This window comes from Lactuca saligna, chromosome 2, assembly GCF_052625555.1.
Source record: "Lactuca saligna cultivar CGN05327 chromosome 2, ASM5262555v1, whole genome shotgun sequence".
Lineage (NCBI taxonomy): Eukaryota > Viridiplantae > Streptophyta > Magnoliopsida > Asterales > Asteraceae > Lactuca > Lactuca saligna.
The window spans coordinates 159,082,303-159,101,098 of record NC_136418.1 but is presented as its reverse complement, the minus strand read 5'-3'; the positions used below and the strand labels follow the sequence as shown (position 1 = coordinate 159,101,098).

The 18,796-nt window shown below is 36.9% G+C and overlaps 3 protein-coding genes and 1 pseudogene across 3 annotated transcripts; 2 read left to right on the top strand and 2 right to left on the bottom strand.

Annotated features, from left to right (window-relative positions):
* Nucleotides 1-6,377: 6,377 nt before the first annotated feature.
* Nucleotides 6,378-6,812, bottom strand: LOC145030301 (uncharacterized). The gene has a single exon (XM_078978689.1). The coding sequence runs from the start codon at nt 6,810-6,812 to the stop codon at nt 6,378-6,380; it is 435 nt and encodes a 144-aa protein (XP_078834815.1).
* A 1,328-nt stretch (nt 6,813-8,140) lies between these two features.
* On the top strand, nt 8,141-9,899 carry LOC145030299 (uncharacterized; annotated as a pseudogene).
* A 1,064-nt stretch (nt 9,900-10,963) lies between these two features.
* Nucleotides 10,964-13,147, top strand: DRP4C (Dynamin related protein 4C). Its single transcript, XM_078978688.1, has one exon. The coding sequence runs from the start codon at nt 10,964-10,966 to the stop codon at nt 13,019-13,021; it is 2,058 nt and encodes a 685-aa protein (XP_078834814.1). The 3' UTR covers nt 13,022-13,147.
* Nucleotides 13,148-13,185: 38 nt separating this feature from the next.
* On the bottom strand, nt 13,186-17,052 carry USP (UDP-sugar pyrophosphorylase). The gene is made up of 17 exons (XM_078981166.1): nt 16,809-17,052; nt 16,628-16,732; nt 16,267-16,383; nt 15,995-16,135; nt 15,808-15,907; nt 15,593-15,720; nt 15,430-15,501; nt 15,291-15,355; nt 15,089-15,149; nt 14,894-15,011; nt 14,687-14,811; nt 14,495-14,571; nt 14,313-14,418; nt 14,173-14,232; nt 14,018-14,098; nt 13,606-13,845; nt 13,186-13,533 (listed from the first exon to the last, which is right to left on the bottom strand). The coding sequence occupies exons 1-17, from the start codon at nt 16,923-16,925 to the stop codon at nt 13,366-13,368; spliced, it is 1,881 nt and encodes a 626-aa protein (XP_078837292.1). The 5' UTR covers nt 16,926-17,052; the 3' UTR covers nt 13,186-13,365.
* Between the last annotated feature and the right edge of the window lie 1,744 nt (nt 17,053-18,796).

The window sequence follows — 18,796 nt, the reverse complement described above, 5'->3', positions numbered from 1 at the left end:
GTTTGTTTCTATACTTGTAAAAAAATTGTTCATTAAAATTGTATGCATTCCGAATCCGTATGTATTGAAAACCCCTAGGAAAACCCGATGTTTTCCTAATTCTTTGAATTACATGAATTTACATTGAAACCATTGCAACGCGTGAAGTTATCAATACCAGGCGACGTTGGATTATTTTTGAGCATGATTATTTGCTACAAACACGCGTTACACAAACGACTAGTCTATAGCAATACTAACGATCCCGTAGGCGTCGTCCGTACTAATCACGTTATCCAACCGCCCTGACTACGTGTAGTCCCACATCCGAAGAGAAAGAGGACACGAAGGCCTCGATGACTCCATTAGCCGGTTGGGGATAAAAAGGTACGAGGGGTCCCAGACCCGCCTCGCATAAAAATGTAGACTTTACTAGCAATACCAAAGTACCCTTGGGGACCAGTAGTATACAAGCCATTGAAAGTCCTTTTACGTTGTGTCGGATCGGTAAAACCCAACACTTCGTAAGATAGAGGTCTTTGGGCCATAAGATCAGGTCATTGGGCTAGCTAGGCTCAACAAACAAGATTTTACACTTTTGGGGCCCAAAGATGGTGCGTAGACGTCTGTGCACACTCGCATGTATATTGAATTCCCAAACGTTATTAGTATGAATCGTAGTGTCGTAGTGTCATAGTGTCGTCGTGTTAGTAGTTTCGGATTTTTATTGGTTCGAGACCGAACCAATTCGTTTAACAACGACTTTTGGTGTTGTAATGTATTGTATTTCATCGATAGTCGCGGTGCCATCATTTGGTCAAATTGCATGTATTGAATTAGCCTTGAAAGTTTTCTGTTTTCAGCCCCTCATTGTTTGTAAAATTTACTTTTTCAACCCTTTATTTAAATACTTTCCGATTTGGTCCTTAAATCAATTTTCTTGACATTTTAACACCAAAAATTATTGAAATTAATATTTTTTCAGCATATTTTTCATAGAAACAACTTAAGTCCCTGAAACTTCAGTTTTCTCGGTTATAACCCTTCTTTTTCGCAATTTTGACAATTTTGGCCCAAATTGTAAAAATTTTGCAACTTTGGTCCTTTTTAAATTTAAAAAGCATTTTAAACCTTTGAAAAGGACTTGGAACACTTATAGTCCACTGTTTTACAGAAAAACACAGTTTTGGCCCTCCAAAACAGAAAATTTCGCATAATGGGCCTCATTGGGCCGAAAATGTTATTTTTAGCCCATTAAGCTTGAAATTTATGTTTTTAATTCTCTAAATGAGTATATTTCCAGAAATGGTTTTATTGAAACTGTTTTGACACACCTTATCCATCAGAATTCGTGATATGTCAATTTGGGCCCTTAATTTTGTATTTTTCACATTTTAGGTCCAAAAATTGTGTTTTTAGCCCAAAGGAATTATTACTAAACCACTTAGCTATTTTTCTAGAAACACTTAGTATGTAGAAATATAGTAGAGGCTAAAATCATTTAACATAAGATATATCTCGGTTTTGAGGGGTTTTATGGCTAAATCCAACATTATAACTCACAAAAGCACACATATAAGCATGGAAATCATACAAAGCATACAAAACACATATAGATCTACACTTTCACTTGTATCCCCCCCCCCCCAAAAAAAAAAACTCATAAAAACATAAAATAGGGGGTATGAAGCTCACCTTGTTTGAAGCTTTCGGTTTTTGAGGAAAAGAGAGAAGAAAATGAAGTGATTTTTCGGCCTTAGCACCTTTCCTTGGTAGATCTCGAGTTTGATGTGCTTCTAGGATGTAAGATCACGATTGTTGCATGGATTATGAAGAGATTTTGATAAACAAAGACTCTAAGTAATAGATCCAAACATAACCTTACCTTAGATGAAGAGTTTGTGGAAATATCCTCTTGAAAGCTTCCTAAATCTCGAGATTTTTGAGTGGAGAGGGAGGATATGTTCTTGAGTGTTCTTGAGAGAGTTTGAGAGATATTTGTGTATGTGTGTGTGTGTTTCGGCCGTAAGTGAGGGAGAGGGAAGAAGGAATGAACTTTGAGGTGATGTATGCATGGGTATATGAGATATAATGCATGGATAACCATGAGGTAATAGTGAGGTGTCACTTGAAAGTCAACTCTCTTCATCTCCTCTTGGGTTTGGGCCTTGGGCCGAGAGTTTTGAATGGAAAAGGAAAAATTTGGGCTTTTTGCCCCTAAGCCCAATATTAGAGTTTGTTTGGGTGTGTTTTAACCTAAAAGACTGTGATATGACTTTTACATTTTTGTTGGACTAGTTTAGGTTATTCATGGATCAAAGCTTTTAATTCATTTCATTCTAGGCCCAATATGGCCCAAAATGTTGAAATTAATTAATGTGAGTCCAATTAGAGCCCAATTACGGTTCTAAGCCCATGATAGTCTAATTGGAAGCTTATTGGTCCATTTGGATCCAATAACGAAGTCCTAGTCCAAAATGGACTTAAACAAGGACTTCTAGGGTCTCCAATTGTTTGATGACTATTTGTAGTACTTGTATGATGCCTTTGATTGGAGTTTTTGATGTCATAATAGTAGGTGTCAATCATGTTCTTAAGTTTTGGATTCACATTAACTTGAGTGTATAGATTACATAACACAAAATTTCCAGTTGTGATAGAAGTACTTATTTTTCTTAAGATCTATTAATATTTAATTTATTTTAATATTTTATTAATAATTTATGGTCCCCGATTAATCATCGATTAATCCCCGCCAAGACCGATTAATCATTTAACACCAGTCGACCGTCGAGCTACTGTCAAACGATTTTTACAACCTTGTATATATATATATATATATATATATATATATATATATATATATATATATATATATATATATGTTGTTTGGGCTTATGATACATGATGGACTAAGTTTATAATAGAATCCATAACTTGAGTTAGTCCATATGGATCATGGATCATGGATAATAAGCCCAAGGGTATGGATTAAAGTTTAACCATGACTCTTAGAATCCTATATATATATATATATATATATATATATATATATATATATATATATATATATATATATATATATGTTACCCTATAGCTAAAATCGGACACTACATATGTTCTAAGAGTTCATTTGAGTCGATTTTATGCAAGGATATTCTCTCTCAAAAGTCCTCATTTGTTCATGGTCTTTGTGAACTATTTGAGGCATCACACTTGAGGTGCTAAGTTCTTAAAGGCCAAAACTACAAGCTACAACAAAAGGTAATTCTATAACTCATTTTAATGTTGTTTATGTCGATTGTATGCTAGTTGTAGGCTTAATGCTTTGGAAACAATATTGCATGTATAATTAGAGAAAACATAGATCCAAAGTATTTAGGGTTATATGTGCACCATATGATGTTATAGTATACAAAACCCAACAACGAACAAGTTTATCGTGGGTATGGAATGGTTGAGCCCTAATGGTGCAGTGATCGACTGTGAGCAGTATTTAGTTCGGGTTCGGACCCCAAATAGGGGAGAGTTAGTGATTCATGGTGAGAGACTGTAGCGTGGGCCAATTTTGTGTTCTGCAGTGAGGGACAGGCGCTATCTTCATCAGGGTTGGTCGGGTTTTGTCGCATATGCCATGGATACTCGGGATAAGGGTAAGGCGACCATGGATGATGTGTCGATTGTGCTGGATTACTCGGATGTATTCCTGGATTACCCAGATGTTTTCCTGGAGGATTACCGGGATGATGTGCCCAGGGTGCCTCCATAGAGGCAGGTGAAGTTTAGGATTGATCTGGTTCTAGGTGCGGTTCCGATAGTCAAAGCACCTTATTGGTTGGCTCCTCCTGAGATGCAGGATTTGTCTATACAACTGCAGGAGCTGTTAGACAAGGGATTTATTAGACCGAGCAGTTCACCTTGGTGAGCACCGATTCTGTTTGTGAAGAAGAATGACAAGTCTCATCGTATGTGTATTGACTACCGGGAGTAACAATGAAGAACCGTTATTCCCTTCCAAGGATTGATGATCATTCCGACCAGCTTCAGGGTGCATCTTGGTTTTCCAAGATTGATTTGTGATCGGGATACCATCAGATGCGGGTCAGGGATGAGGATGCGTAGAAGACAGCTTTACAGACTCAATATATTCATTAAGAGTTCGTGGTGATGCCTTTTGGGCTCACCAATGCTTTAGCCGCATTCATGGATCTTATGAATCGCGCGTGAAGACCGATGATGGTTCGGTCTGTGATAGTATTTATTGATGATATTTTGGTTTATTCCAAAACTTAGGAACATCATGAGGAGCACTTGAGGGAAGTGTTGGAGACTTTGAGGAGGGAGAGACTTTTCGCAAAGTTCTCTAAGTGCGAGTTCTGGTTGCGCGAGGTGTAATTTCTAGGGCACCTAGTCAACCAAAAGGGTATTTTGGTTGATCTGGACAAGGTCGAGGTCGTGATGTAGTGGGAGGTTCCGAGGTCTCCATCTGAGATTCATAGTTTTCTTGGTCTGGTTAGTTATTATCAGAGATTCATCCAGGATTTCTCCAAGATCGTTGTTCTATTGACCCGACTTACCAAGAATTCGGTGACATTTTGTTAGGGGTCTGAGTAGCAGGCAACTTTTGAGACTCTTTGACAACGGTTGTGTGAGACATCGATTCTGACCCTGTCAGAGGGTGTTATTGACTTCGTGGTTGATTTTGATGCTTCGATCTCCGATTTGGGGGTAATTTTGATGTAGCGGGTCGTATGATTACTTACGCTTCGAGGCAGCTGAAGCCTCATGAGGCGAATTATCCGACACATGATTTGGATTTGAGGGCCATGGTTTTCGCCCTCAAGATTTGGCGGCATTACCTCTATGGGGTTCGTTGTATTATTTACACATATCACAAGAGCTTGAGGTATCTAATGGGTCAGCCGAATATGAACATAAGGCAGCATCAATGGTTAGATATGGTGAAAGATTATGATTGTGAGATCCTTTATCACCCAGGGAAGGCTAATGTGGTGGCCGATGCTCTCATCTGCAAGACGGTCGAGGCTCCGATCAGAAATATATTTTTTAGGATGACCGTGATTACTCTATTGTTGGAGCGAATTCGTGAGGCTCAGGTAAAGGGTATGAAGGAAGAGCATTGGAAGAGTGAGCGCATTATGGTTCAAGTGACTTCCTTCGACTATGATAGCCGTGGATTATTAACTCTGATTCGACGGATTTGGGTTTTGTATGCGGGCGGTGTACACCAGGTTCTGATAAAGGAGGCCCACAAGTCGAGGTTCTTCATTCACCTCGGGGCGATGAAGATGTATAGAGATGTTCGTCCTGATTATTGGTAGCCATGCTGCAGGATATGGCATAGTATCTCGAGCAGTGTCTAACTTGCAAGAAGGTCAAGGCTGAGCATTAACATCCTCATGGCAAGATGCAACCGTTGGAGATTCCCGTATGGAAATGAGAAAACATCACTCTGGATTTTATCACGAAGCTTCCCAAGACTGTGCACGGAGTAGGTTCGATTTGGGTCAGCGTAGATCGATTGACCAAGAATGTACACCTCATTCGGATTCGGGAGAGTATTTATGCAGAGAAGTTGGCTAAGATTTATATTAGGGAGGTGGTGGCACGTCATGGGGTGTCGATATCAGTGGTTTCAGACAGGGATGTTCGCTTTACTTCCAGGTTTCGGAAGTGGTTTCATGACGAGTTGGGCACTCGTCTCCATTTTAGTATAGTATTTCATCTGCAAACTGATGGTTAGAGTGAGCGAACTATTCAGACCCTTGAGGATATGATGCATGCATACGTATTAGATTTTGATGGGAGTTGGGATACGTATCTTCCGTTAGAGAAGTTTTTGTATAACAACAATTATCATGCTAGCATTGATCGACCTCTTTTTGAGATGCTCTACCGGAGGAAGTGCATGACCCCGATTTGTTGGGGGTGAGGTCGATCAGAGAGTTATGGGGAGTACTGAGGTGGTACTTAAAACCATTGAGTTGATTCAGCAGGTTCGGAGCAGGCTCCAGATAGCTCATAATCGGCAGAAGAGGTATGTTGACAGACGTTGGTCGGAATTGGAATTTCAGGTGGGAGATATGGTTACCCTGAAGGTTTCACCTTGGAAAGGTGTCATGTGATTCAGGAAACAGGGCAAGTTGGGGCCCGTGTATATTAGTCTCTTGAGAGTTTTGGCTCAGGTGGGCCGGGTTGCGTATCGTCTAGACCTTCCAGCCGAGCTCAGTCGGATTCATAGCACATTTCACGTCTCTTAGCTGCGGAAGTGTTTAGTGGATGATTCCGCAGTTGTACCATTGGAGGATATTTAGGTGGATAACCACCTGAATTAAATTGAGAGACCGATGACAATTATAGATCGGAAGACGAAAACCTTAAGGAACAAGGTTGTAGAGCTGGTGAAGGTGTGGTGGTTGCACCGCAAGGTGTCGAAGTGGACTTGGGAGCCGAGGATGAGATGATAGAACATTATCCATAGTTGAGGTGTTTACATACCTCACACTGGTTTGAATATCCTTTTCCATGGTTTTCATTAGCCAATCCTTGACTATGGCATCAACTCGCATCCATGCCATGTACATGGGAAACGTAGCTTCTCGTTTCTTGATTGATCCATGGATCAATCCTACCTTGTTATTTGCGAATAAAAAATTCATTATCTCCGGTTTCCATTCATTGAAGTTGTTGTCATTCAACACATCGTTTACCTGCATTTGTTTTGGGTAATCAGGCAGATGGATGTAGTAGGGCGAGTTAGCATCAATGGTGTCTTCATTCTTCTTGCTTGCTTCTCCCTTTTCTCCTGTCATGATCATCGGCGAGCTGGTACTTTCTTTAGTGGATCAGACACTCTGATACAATATATTATTTTATAGCAGAAAAGTGTTTTGTATTATTGATTGAAAAACTCAATACGTACAATGTAAGCCTACTGAACCTTTTATACAAGGTTTTGAATTGACAATTATCTAAAAACAAACTAACAAATATCATATAAGGATAATGACATATAAACAACTTTATCTTGATAGAACAATCTCAATTCTTTTATAGTTTTATATATAGCACCAAATTGCAGGCAGTGGTGGAGGCAATGTAGAAGAAGTGGGGTGTGTAGACCCTACTTAATTTATATTTTTCAATATTAATTTTTTTTATAAAGGTACCCCCCTGACTTTAGATGGCACCCAACAATGCTTCCCTTGAATACCCAAACTCGTTTCCTTCTTCAGTTTTTTAATGGATCTTCTTCTTTCTTTTTAACCTAGCGACACACACAGTCCACCAAATCATATTCCGACTCTGCCGGAGATCAGAAAGGATATTGTCGCCGGAGTCAGATGCCGACTGCCTGAGTGTGCCTCCGACTTCCAACCTTCGCTTCCCTTGTTCTCTCTCTCTCTCTCTCTCTCTCTCTCTCTCTCTCTCTCAGTAAATCACTACCTTTAAATATACTTTGATTTTATTAGAGGAAATTGATTTTTGTTGGTTTAAAAGCTTCTATGTTGGTTTATGGAATTGTTACTCTTATTTTTTTATTGAAATCAATTAATATTTGGTTGTATTGTGAATTTTTGGATTTTTGTGGGTAAATTCAAACAATGTCGGCAGTAAGTGTAATTGGACATTTTTAATTTTTGTTTTGGGATCAGTGAGTGGATCCATAACTTGTTTTGTTATTGTTAGCAGAAAAAAAAAACCTTAAATAATATATAGTTTCATTTGTTTGTCCCCTGTATGCATTATGAATTTGATTTGTTTCATAGTTAAATATAATAGATTGCCAACTGAGTTTTATTATATCAATAAATTATAAATTGTAAATTTCTATTAACAGATAAATGGAAAGATATCTGAAAAGACGGATATCAATTGATGATGCATTTTCATCCGGGATTGCTTCCAATGAAATTCCTTAATCTAGCTCTATTCCATCGGTTCCGATTGAAATTGATTTGAGTGAAACTCCTTGGGATCCATCTGATAGAAAAAAAAAATTCAGATTATCACCCTAATCAAAAAGATGAAATAAGGTGCAAATGTTTGATTAGAGGACCTTATCAACCATGTGATCATACATTTCCAACAAAAAAGATAGGAGGTAGGACAAGATGTTTCAATCCAGCTTAGTTTGATCATGGTCAATATAGTAAAGGGTTGGAGTATAATAAAAAAAAATGAAGCCTTTTGTTTGTGTTGTTATTTATTTAAAGACGTGACAAGTAAAAGTGGTGGCAGTGCTGCTTTTGTAACAGAAGGTTTTAGTTGTTGGAATAAACCGGAAAGACTTAAAACTCATGAAGGTAATTTCACTAGTTCCCATTCCATAGCACTTAAAAAATGTGAAGATTTGATGAGACAAAATCAATCTATTGCCACTATTCTTCATAAGAAAAATGATGCTATAAGGAATGAACATCGAATCCGATTAAATGCTTTCATTGATACTTCTAGATGTTTATTAAAATGTGCATTGCCTTTTCGTGGTTACGATGAGTCTGAAATGTCTCTTTTTAGAGGAAATTTTTTAGAAGTATTGAATTTGGTTCGGGATCAAAATGAGAATGTACGGAAAGTTACGTTACAAAATGCTCTGGGGAACAATCAAATGGTGGCTCCATGTATTCAAAAAGACATTGCTCATTGTTTTGCACAAGAAGTACTTAAATCATTTTTTGAAGAAATTGACGAGTCCAGCGATATATCTAAAAAGGAACAAATGGTTGTGGTTTTACGATATGTTACATGTGGGATTGCTAAAGAACGGTTTATTGGTCTTGTTCATGTGAAGGATACATCTGCATTGTCTTTAAAATATGCTATTGACTCTTTATTTCTGAATATAGATTGAGTTTGACGAAGATTAGGGGTCAAGGGTATGATGGAGCAAGTAATATGAGTGAGAACTTTAATGGTTTAAAATATTTAATCATGAGAGAAAATACGTCTGCATATTATGTTCATTGCTTTGCTCACCAACTTCAACTAGTCATTGTGGCAGTTGCAAAAAAACATCAAAATGTTGGAGTCTTTTTTGATATGGTATATGTTCTAATGAATGTTGTGTGTGCTTCTTGTAAAAGTACATATATGATGCGCGAAAGTCAAAAAGATAAATTAGAAGAATCCATCGGTCGTGGTAAAATTGAAACTGGAAGTGGATTAAACCAAGAACTTTCTCTTACTAGAGCCGGAGATACACGTTGGAATTCTCATTACAAAACTCTATCACGTTTGGTTGGTTTATTTTCATCTGTTACCGATGTTCTTGAATATGTTGAAGATGAAGGCCTTAATAGTTTTAGTCAACGTCAAGCAAGTGGTCTTCGAATATATCTTCGATCATTTGATTTTGTATTCCACTTGCAGTTGATATTGAAAATTTTGGGGATTACAAACATTTTATCGCAAGCTCTACAAAGAAATGATCAAAATATCGTGAATGCTATAAGTTTGTTGAAATCAACCACTCCAACGTTAAAAAAATGAGAAATGATAGGTTTGATGCACTTATATTGGATATCACCTCTTTTTGTGAGAAAAATGGCATTCGAAATGTTGAACATGGAAGAAGTTTATGTTAACCCAAGAGCCCGAAGACATTATACCGATATCTCCAATCATCGTTATTACGAGATTTTTTGTTTTAACATGGTTTTGGATATGCAAATTCAAGAGTTCAGTGATCGTTTTAATGAAGTAAAAACTCCGAATTGCTTATTTGTATGACGGGTTTGAATCCACATGATTCATTTTGTGATTTTGATTCATCAAAGTTACGGAAGTTGATCGATTTCTATCCACATGATTTTAGCTATAAAGATAGGTTGGATATTCAAATGAACTTTCGGTTTACCCCAATCATATGCAACAAGATGGAAGATTTGCAACTTTGAAGAACATATCCGACCTTGCTAAAGTGATGGTGGAAACCAAGATGCATCGGTTCTTTCTTTTGATTTATCGTTTAGTGAAATTGTCATTGGTTTTGCCGGTTGCAACCGCAACAGTGGAGAAATGTTTTTCTGCGATGAAGCTTGTAAAGTCGGATTTGCGGAATCGGATTTCGGATGATTTTCTAAATGATTGTATCATTTGTGCGGTTGAAAGAGAAGGATTTTCAAAGATTACAAATGAAAATATTATCAAATGTTTCTTAGCTATGTGTCCTCGTAGATTTCAACTGTAAAATAACATTTAGTTGAAGCTTTTAATGTTATTCTACTTTTTCATAAAAAAAAAAATTATTATTTTCAATTGGTCAACGGTCAACTATGCACCCACTCAACTTCCGGGCTCGATCCGGCTGATTGCGGGTGCTTTAGATATGGGGGTCATTTGAAATAAATATTTAACTTGAAACTAATTATTTTGTACTTTATTTTGTGAATTGTATTCCGTGATAATAACTATTATAATTTATAATTTCTAACATTTTAATAGATGTGTTATTTCTTTTCTCAGGTTGCAGTTAAAATCCTATTTTGGGTTCATATTTTTTGATAACCGTCTTGTTAAATTTTTGGTGTATGTTTTTTAGACAACGTCCAATCATTTTTCATCTCGCACATTCTGTTTATCATCTACTGGTTTAATTTTTTTTCGTTATGCTACTATATACATACATACATATACGAGCGATTATTATTGGTCATAAATGCTCTTGATGATCTTCACCAAAAGGCGCTGCATGAACTCTCTATTCACGTATATATATAACTGAAACTGCCCTTCCATTCGATATAATTAATTAACGATCATATTAAACGAACCATTATGAAGAATTCAATGGTAGTATTAATAGTACTTTACTAGCTAGTAGGAAGGGGAAGCGCTTGATCTTAGACTCTTAGTCGTCTCATCCACCCGCGGTTGCGATTCTTTACCTATAAATAAGCAATCTACATTCATGTTTTCTGTAAATCAATCATCCATCTCTTTCTCAGTTTCTCTAATTAACATGGCCCTAACAGCCACCAAGAGCAGTGCATCTAAAAGTGCGTCCAAGAGAAGGAACTACAGCTCATCTGACAGTGACGATGACTACTCTTCCATGGTTGACGAAGGAGCGTCTGGTACTCTCGACCTTCATCATACACCACTTGTATCCAAATACGATGATCGAATCCGACCCTTGCTTAACTGCGTTGATAACCTCCGTCATCTTAAGGTGATGCAAGAAGGGATCCAACTCCCGACCATCGTTGTTGTTGGTGACCAATCGTCTGGGAAATCCAGTGTGCTTGAGTCACTTGCTCGAATCAGCCTCCCTCGTGCACAAGGCATTTGCACCAGAGTCCCATTGATCATGAGGCTACAGCATCATTCAGACCCTCACCCTCAGCTCCATTTGGAGTACAACAATAAAAGTGTTGTTACTGATGAAACTCGCATCGAAGAGGATATTATTGCAGCGACGGATGAGATTGCTGGAAATGGGAAAGGCATATCACATACTCCGCTTACACTGATCCTGAAAAAGAGAGGTGTCCCTGATCTTACCATGGTTGATTTGCCCGGAATAACCGGAGTTCCTGTTCACGGTCAACCCGAAGACATATACGATCAAATATCAGCCATTATCACGGAATACATAACTCCGGAAGAGAGCATCATTTTGAATGTGCTATCTGCCTCCGTTGACTTTTCCACCTGTGAATCCATAAGGATGTCTCAACGTGTCGACGTAACTGGACAAAGGACGCTTGCTGTTGTTACGAAAGCTGATAAAAACCCCGAAGGTCTTTTAGAAAAGGTGACATCGAATGATGTAAACGTTGGCCTCGGGTATATCTGTGTCAGGAATAGAGTGGGTAAGGAGAGTTATGAGGAAGCTAGGATCAAGGAAGCGAAGCTGTTCGAGATACATCCTCTACTGTCGTTGGTTGATAAGTCCATGGTCGGAGTCCCTGTTTTGGCTGAAAAGTTGGTCGAGATTCAATCGACAATCATATCAAAGTGTCTTCCGGATATCGTCACAAAGATCAACGAGAAACTTACAGGGTATGTCGATCAATTAAACAAGTTACCTCGGAAGATGACCTCTGTAGCAGAAGCCATGACGGCGTTCATGAGAATCATCGGTTCTGTTAAAGAATCGTTGAGAAAGATCTTGATTAGAGGCGAGTTTGAGGAGTACCCGGATGTTAAATCCATGCATGGAACTGCTCGTCTATCAGAAATGTTGAATGAGTACTTCGTCAAACTTCAAGCCACCGCTGACAATGAAGGAAATGGGTTTTTCTTGATGGAAGAAATCAGAGTTCTGGAAGAAGCTAAAGGGATTGGACTACCCAACTTTCTTCCTCGAGCAGCTTTTCTCACCATACTCAACAGAAAGGTAAATGGGATTTCTCGGATGCCTGTTGAATTCGTGGGAAATTTGTGGCATTATATTGAAGATGTTTTGATCAGTGTCTTGTTGCGTCATTCCGAGAATTACCCTCCACTACAATCTTCAATGAGAAGATGTGCACATAATTTGATGGCAAAGATTAAGGTGGCTTCTGTTAACAGAGTGACTGAGATGGTAGAGATGGAGAAGATGACAGATTATACTTGTAATCCAGAGTATACACTAATTTGGCAGAAGCTGATGAGTCATGAACAAGCTTTCCTGGAAGCTATAATTGGTCAATCAAAGTCAGGGAAGATTAACATCGAGTGGTTGAGCTATGAGGTGGAGCATCTGAGAAAGTATGGTGTTGATGTGGTGAAACAAGCATTTGATATGAAGATGAGAATGATTGCTTATTGGAAGATCGTGTTGAGAAGAATGGTGGATTGTATGGCTCTTCATATGCTTTTTAGCATTCAGAATCTAGTTAACAGGGACATGGAGGTGGAGATACTGGAGGAGTTAATGTCGCCACATGGTGGTGGTATTGAGCGGATGTTGGAGGAGGCACCGATGTTGGCAGGAAAACGGGACAAGTTGAACAGAAGTATACAGTTGCTTAGGGACTCTAAAGAAGTTGTGGCAAACGTGATTGATCAAATCGCTGCATATGGTGATTAGGTGTGCCCCTGTTTTTCTCTCATTTTGCAGTTGTTGGCTTTTGTTTTTATGCTTATGATCTTTTTAAGATTGTTTTTTTGTTATTTCCAAGACTTTTATCTTTAATGCTTACTGCGTTTGTTATTTGTTGAGCTCTTTCAAGTTTTAAGCGTAGTGATATCACATTTTATCCACAAATGCTTAAAATATAATTACCAAATAACAAATTGTTGAAGAGTATAATTCAAGAATCAAATTATACATCATCGATACATGTGTTGCAGTTGCAACTCGAAACCAAATAGAGTTCCAATTGGGCTAAAAACCAAAATAAAACATACAACACGATATCACAATCATAAAATTCATGGCTTCAAGCAAAAATTTCCACTTTCACCATAGAATTCTTCCAACTGCTCCTTTTTGTTTATCTTAAAACCTCTAATCCTCACTTCCTCAGGCAATTCAACACAATCTTTATCAACACTCTCAATCATCCACCCATTGTTTAACACAGAACCTCCCACTTTCACCTAAAATTTCACACATTTAACCATTAATATATTACGCCTCAAGACTTGAAACTTTTTCAATTAAAACTTTACCTCAGCTTCATCGACAGAATCAACAATAAGAGCTCCATCCAACTTAAGATCTTCAATAACAACATTCTGACCTTTTATAACCAATGTAGATTTTTGAGAAACAGAATTGTCTCCTTTCACTTTGCTTTTAACATCAGAAAATGTAACAGCCCACTTTGGTTTCCACACAACACGTGACCACACTTCCACTTCTTGACCATTAAAGACTTGTGTAACTGGATCATCTACCTTCACACCTGCCTATATATATATATATAAATAAACACATAAGAAACTGGAACTAATTATAAATTATAAATAAGATATATATATATATATATATATATATATATATATATATATATATATATATATATATATATATATATATATATATATATGTTATAGGAACAGTTTTAAATTTTTTGCTAACCTTTCTTAAAATCATGCTGTTTGCTCGATAAATTGCTGTTTCTCCAGAAGTAGCACTGTGATATGGATTTCCTTTAGGTACCTTTAATTTAGTGATTTCTAAATTAGTTATTTATATCCACATTGAGAATTGAAATATATTTTTTAATTTAGTACCTTTGCAGCATCTTCAGGATTGTTCTTTACAGGTGCATAAGCAAGCCATATGTCTGTCACCTAAAAAGTGATTAAAAATTTGGAAAAAAATCTTAAGTTGTTTAAAGATATCTTAAACTGGAAGAAGAAGTTTTACTTACTGTGAATCCAACCCTAGCAGATGGAGGCAATGTTTTAGGATAATCTTGCATCATACATTCCAATCTTGTGGAGGATTTGAATTCAGTTTTCGTTGAATCTTTGTATCTTCAATGCAAAATATACAGATTAGTATTTGAGACAAAAATTATTAGGAGATTTAAAAATAAGAGAGAAAAATTACTTGGGGTTAATAAACTCCTTTATGGCACCACCGGTTTTTGAGAGCTCATCAATGTAAGGGCCAAGTTCAAGAATTAACTGCAATGAAACATAATTATTTAAAAAACAAGACTTTATGATGATAATTAAAAAAAAAAAAAAAAAAAAAAAAAAAAAAAAAAAGTCAAAATCAGATGAGAATCTAGAATTATACTTGGTTTATATTTCCAGGGTATGGAGAAAAGCCAGTTTCACAATTGACATCACCATCAGGATGACCTGTTGCTCTAAGGAGAGGATCAAGCTGATTGTATTCTACATTAATCACCATTTCCCTACCTAATATCATATTATTTAGACAACAATGAATATAAATATAAAAATAAAAATAAAAATGTAGTCACTAGTCAACACAATTTACCATCTGTATGAGTAAGCTTTGTAATGCCTCCAATGGCTTCTTTGGCCTTTCGAGGAACAGCAAGAGAATTAACATGGTATTCTTTAGTGACACTAACTCCTAATGCTGCAGGAATCGCCTAAAAAATGGGAACAAATAAAATTTTATTTAAACTTTTTTCCTACATGAAGTAATTATGCTAAGATTTTGATGAACCTTAAAAAGAAGTCCATTTGTATCTTGAAAAAATAAGACCCATCTCAAACCAGCATCTTTCCTGCAAAAAAAAAAAAAAAAAAAAGTAACAGTGGCTTTATAACTTGGATCAAGAGGGTTAACATTGGCACTTATAGTTTAAGCTATAATTGCAAAATGAAAAGATTATATAGGACACAAATAAAGTAAAAGATTTACACACCATTCTTTAAGAAGACCACTGGAATAAAGAAGAGCATGAACATCACCATGGCCATGAGGTTTTGTCTAATAAGAAAACAACAGATTATGATATTATGAAAAGCCAAAGGGATCAATTTGTATAACTTTTAAAATCTCACCTGTATTTTGTATTTATTGTTTAGGTCTAAAGCAAGCCTAGCATCATTATCAGCCAAGCAAGCAACCTTTTCCTGTAATATGATTAAGGTGAATTATTAACATTCAACACCATCTTGACTGCTGTAGATTGTAATGAGTGTCAATGGTGGAAAAAAAAATTACCTGTTTTAAAAGTTTGACTTGTGTAGGTTTCATTCCAAAATAAGAATTTGATTCTAAGAGTTGTAATGTATGTCCATGTGTATCATCTGATGTCATTATCACAAGAGGTACGTCTCTTTGGCATTCACCTACAGTTCAGAAGTAATGATGGCATGAAGCTATCAGAAAATAATGAACTAGTTGTTGGATGATACAAAAAGTGAAAAAAGAAGAACCTTGAGCATGCTTGTAGCTAGCTTTTGATAAGGATAATATCGACTCGATGTAATGTTGTAAGAAACAAGTTCCTGTAGTTGTTTCCATGGGAAGCGCTACCTGTGATATGGTGCTAATTTTACTATATAGCATTAAGTCAAATAAACAAATGTTTTGATATTAGTATTGATAAAATGATGTGAAAACCTTTATTCCTTTGTATCCAAGACGTTCCCCAAGCCCTCCTGCAACAAGAACAAATGCAGCATTTTGTATCTGCTTCACACCACTTTCTTCATATTGAATGAAGTTATCATCACCACAAGTGAGGACTTCACCTGATGGAACCTTCAAAAATAGAGACCTTATTTATATTGAATGTTCATAATGAGAGAAACTTAACAATGCAGATAATCAAGAAAACAAAAGGCTAAGTTGCAGTGGTTGATATCAAAAGATGGGGTGTAGTAGTAACTTACAGAAGGTGTGAAGCCATCAAATGGGTTCCTTCCAGCCTTTGAATCTGCCAAGAGTTCTCTGGCAGTCTTGATATATGATGCCAAACCTCCAGGGTAGCTTGAATTAAGCAGATCTATCTAAAAGAACTAAGCAAATGTCATTCTAGGATACAAACAGCAGCAAAAATTGTTTCGATCCTTTGCATAAGCATCAAAAAGCTAGGATCTGATATACTTTTAATATAATATTTCCAATTTAGGGTAATGAAGATGTGATTACACGATACCGATGTCAATGGAGATGGGCCATCAAAGGGATAACATATAGAAGCGATCTAAATTAATTGCCTGATTCAAAAGCTCTAGCAGCAAGTAAAATTACCTGAGCAAGCAGAGCTTTTTTATCATCATCATCAACACCAGGATCAGGCCAATTCTCAAACAAATGAACCTGCCCAGTCTCCAACAACATCTTTCCGAGCTCTATCTGCACATACCTCAAAAAGGTAAAATCAATCCCGTGCGACTTCATTTTATACAGACACACATACACATACACATACCTGTTCGGGAGATAGAATCGAGAGGTTTTTTTGGAGATTAGGAGATGAAGATGTGGAGAGTTCATTGAGTTGAACGGTGGCGAGTTTCTGAATGGCGGAATCGACCGCTGAAGCCATGAATTAGGAAATTGTGAGAACGCTCTCAACTGTGATCCAGAAACAGAGCTTGGTAATTGCAAACAAAAATTGGTGAAAGTGAAGAAGATGATTACAACGATGGAGTAGAGAAATAGCAGACGGAATATTTTTGGAGTATTTATTCATATCGATGGACCATGGGTCGGGTTGGTCACATTTTTCTCGATTTAGTTAGCTTTTGGGTTAGTTTTTTTTTTTATCACAAAAGTATTTTTTTAAGAAAAGTATAGGGTTATGGTTTAAGTCAAATGTAATTAAATAGGATTCTTATGATTGGTTTTCTAAGGGGGTTCTAAATACACCAAAAAATAAACCATTTTAAAAGTCAAAAACCATTTTGACTTTAATAACCCAATTTGATGGGATTTTAGTATGATTGCAGATTACTAGATTGATATATTCAATTTACATATTATATCTTCTCGACAAAATTGCAAAAATGGTCCGTGTGGTATGTAAAATTTTGGGGTTTTAATCCAAACCCTGAGTTTTTTGGATTCATGGTCTTTTTGGAGTGGTTTGTATATGAAAATAGTTCATTCGAAAATTGAAATGATTATAATACTCTTGTGATATTTATTTTTCTTTTTTCTTTCATTTTTTTAAAATTTAATGTTTATTTATTTAATTTAACAGTTAAAAAACAATTAATAACCACCTCTCTCTCTCTCTCTCTCTCTCTCTCTCTCTCTCTCTCTCATTTTTCTGGGTTTGTTGTTTGTTCGTTTCCTCATATTTTGAATCATAAGAAACATAATCCTAAAATCTCCATGAGAGCTCCACCCAACTGTTTCCTCCTTCACCAGCCTCACCTTCATCTGTTAATCCCAGCCAAACACCCCTGCTTCGACAAGTCGCCTTAGCAACGACCTCATCTCTTTTCGATCTTCACATTTCTTCCCTCCCATCAAGAAAGCATCCATCAAGAAGTCGTCCAATGTTACCTTCCACTGTTACTGAAAAAGAAACAAGCGTGTGAGTTATTGGTTCGTTCTGAAAAAGAACAGGGGTATAGAGGACGCCCTACTGATTTGGATAATCGACATTGGAGCCCTAACTTCGATTATCTACCTTATATTTTACTTACCATTTGCGTATTATTTTGGGGAACTCACTAAGCATTATTGCTTACCATTTGCGTGTTATGTGTTTCAGGTACCAGTGATGATCCCGGGAAGCTGCCGACATGATCAGTACACACTTATGGTGGAGATGTTTTGAGATTCTGAGGATTTTGATTTGTACTTATGTTATGTAAAAACAAATGGTACACGTTTTTGAGAATTGTGATTAGGGTATTTTTATTAAATTAAAATGAAAAATTGTTTTGAAATTTCACGGTGTTACAAGTTGGTATCAGAGCCTTGGTTTGAGGGATTCAGATTCACCTTCGGGTGTATTTGAACTCAAACTGAGGATTTGAGAAACAATTTCATAAAAGAAACAATTTTTCCAAAAAGTAAAAGAATTTGAGGAAAGCAGAAAGATGCAGTGTGAACGATCAGCTAGCGCCCGAACGGTGATTTTCCAAAATACCCTTACATTATGTGTTATGAGATATTATATGATATGATTTGCATTCTAGAGTAGGCTAGGTATTCATGTTAGGACTAGAGTGGCCTGATTTGTGATGCCTTAGCCTAGGAGATTCCTGCTGCTAAGAGGTGCTTGAGAGCAAGTAGGTAGCAGTGAGGAGCTTATGAGAGGCTTACCGAAGGGTAGCCTATGCTAGCCAGATGTAGAGTATTTGTGAGCTGGGATCCTAGGAGTAGGACTTCGGGTGAATGTTGATGCGGTGTGGGCGGTAGTATTAGGCCCATACTACCGAAAACACCAGATCAGTGCACAAT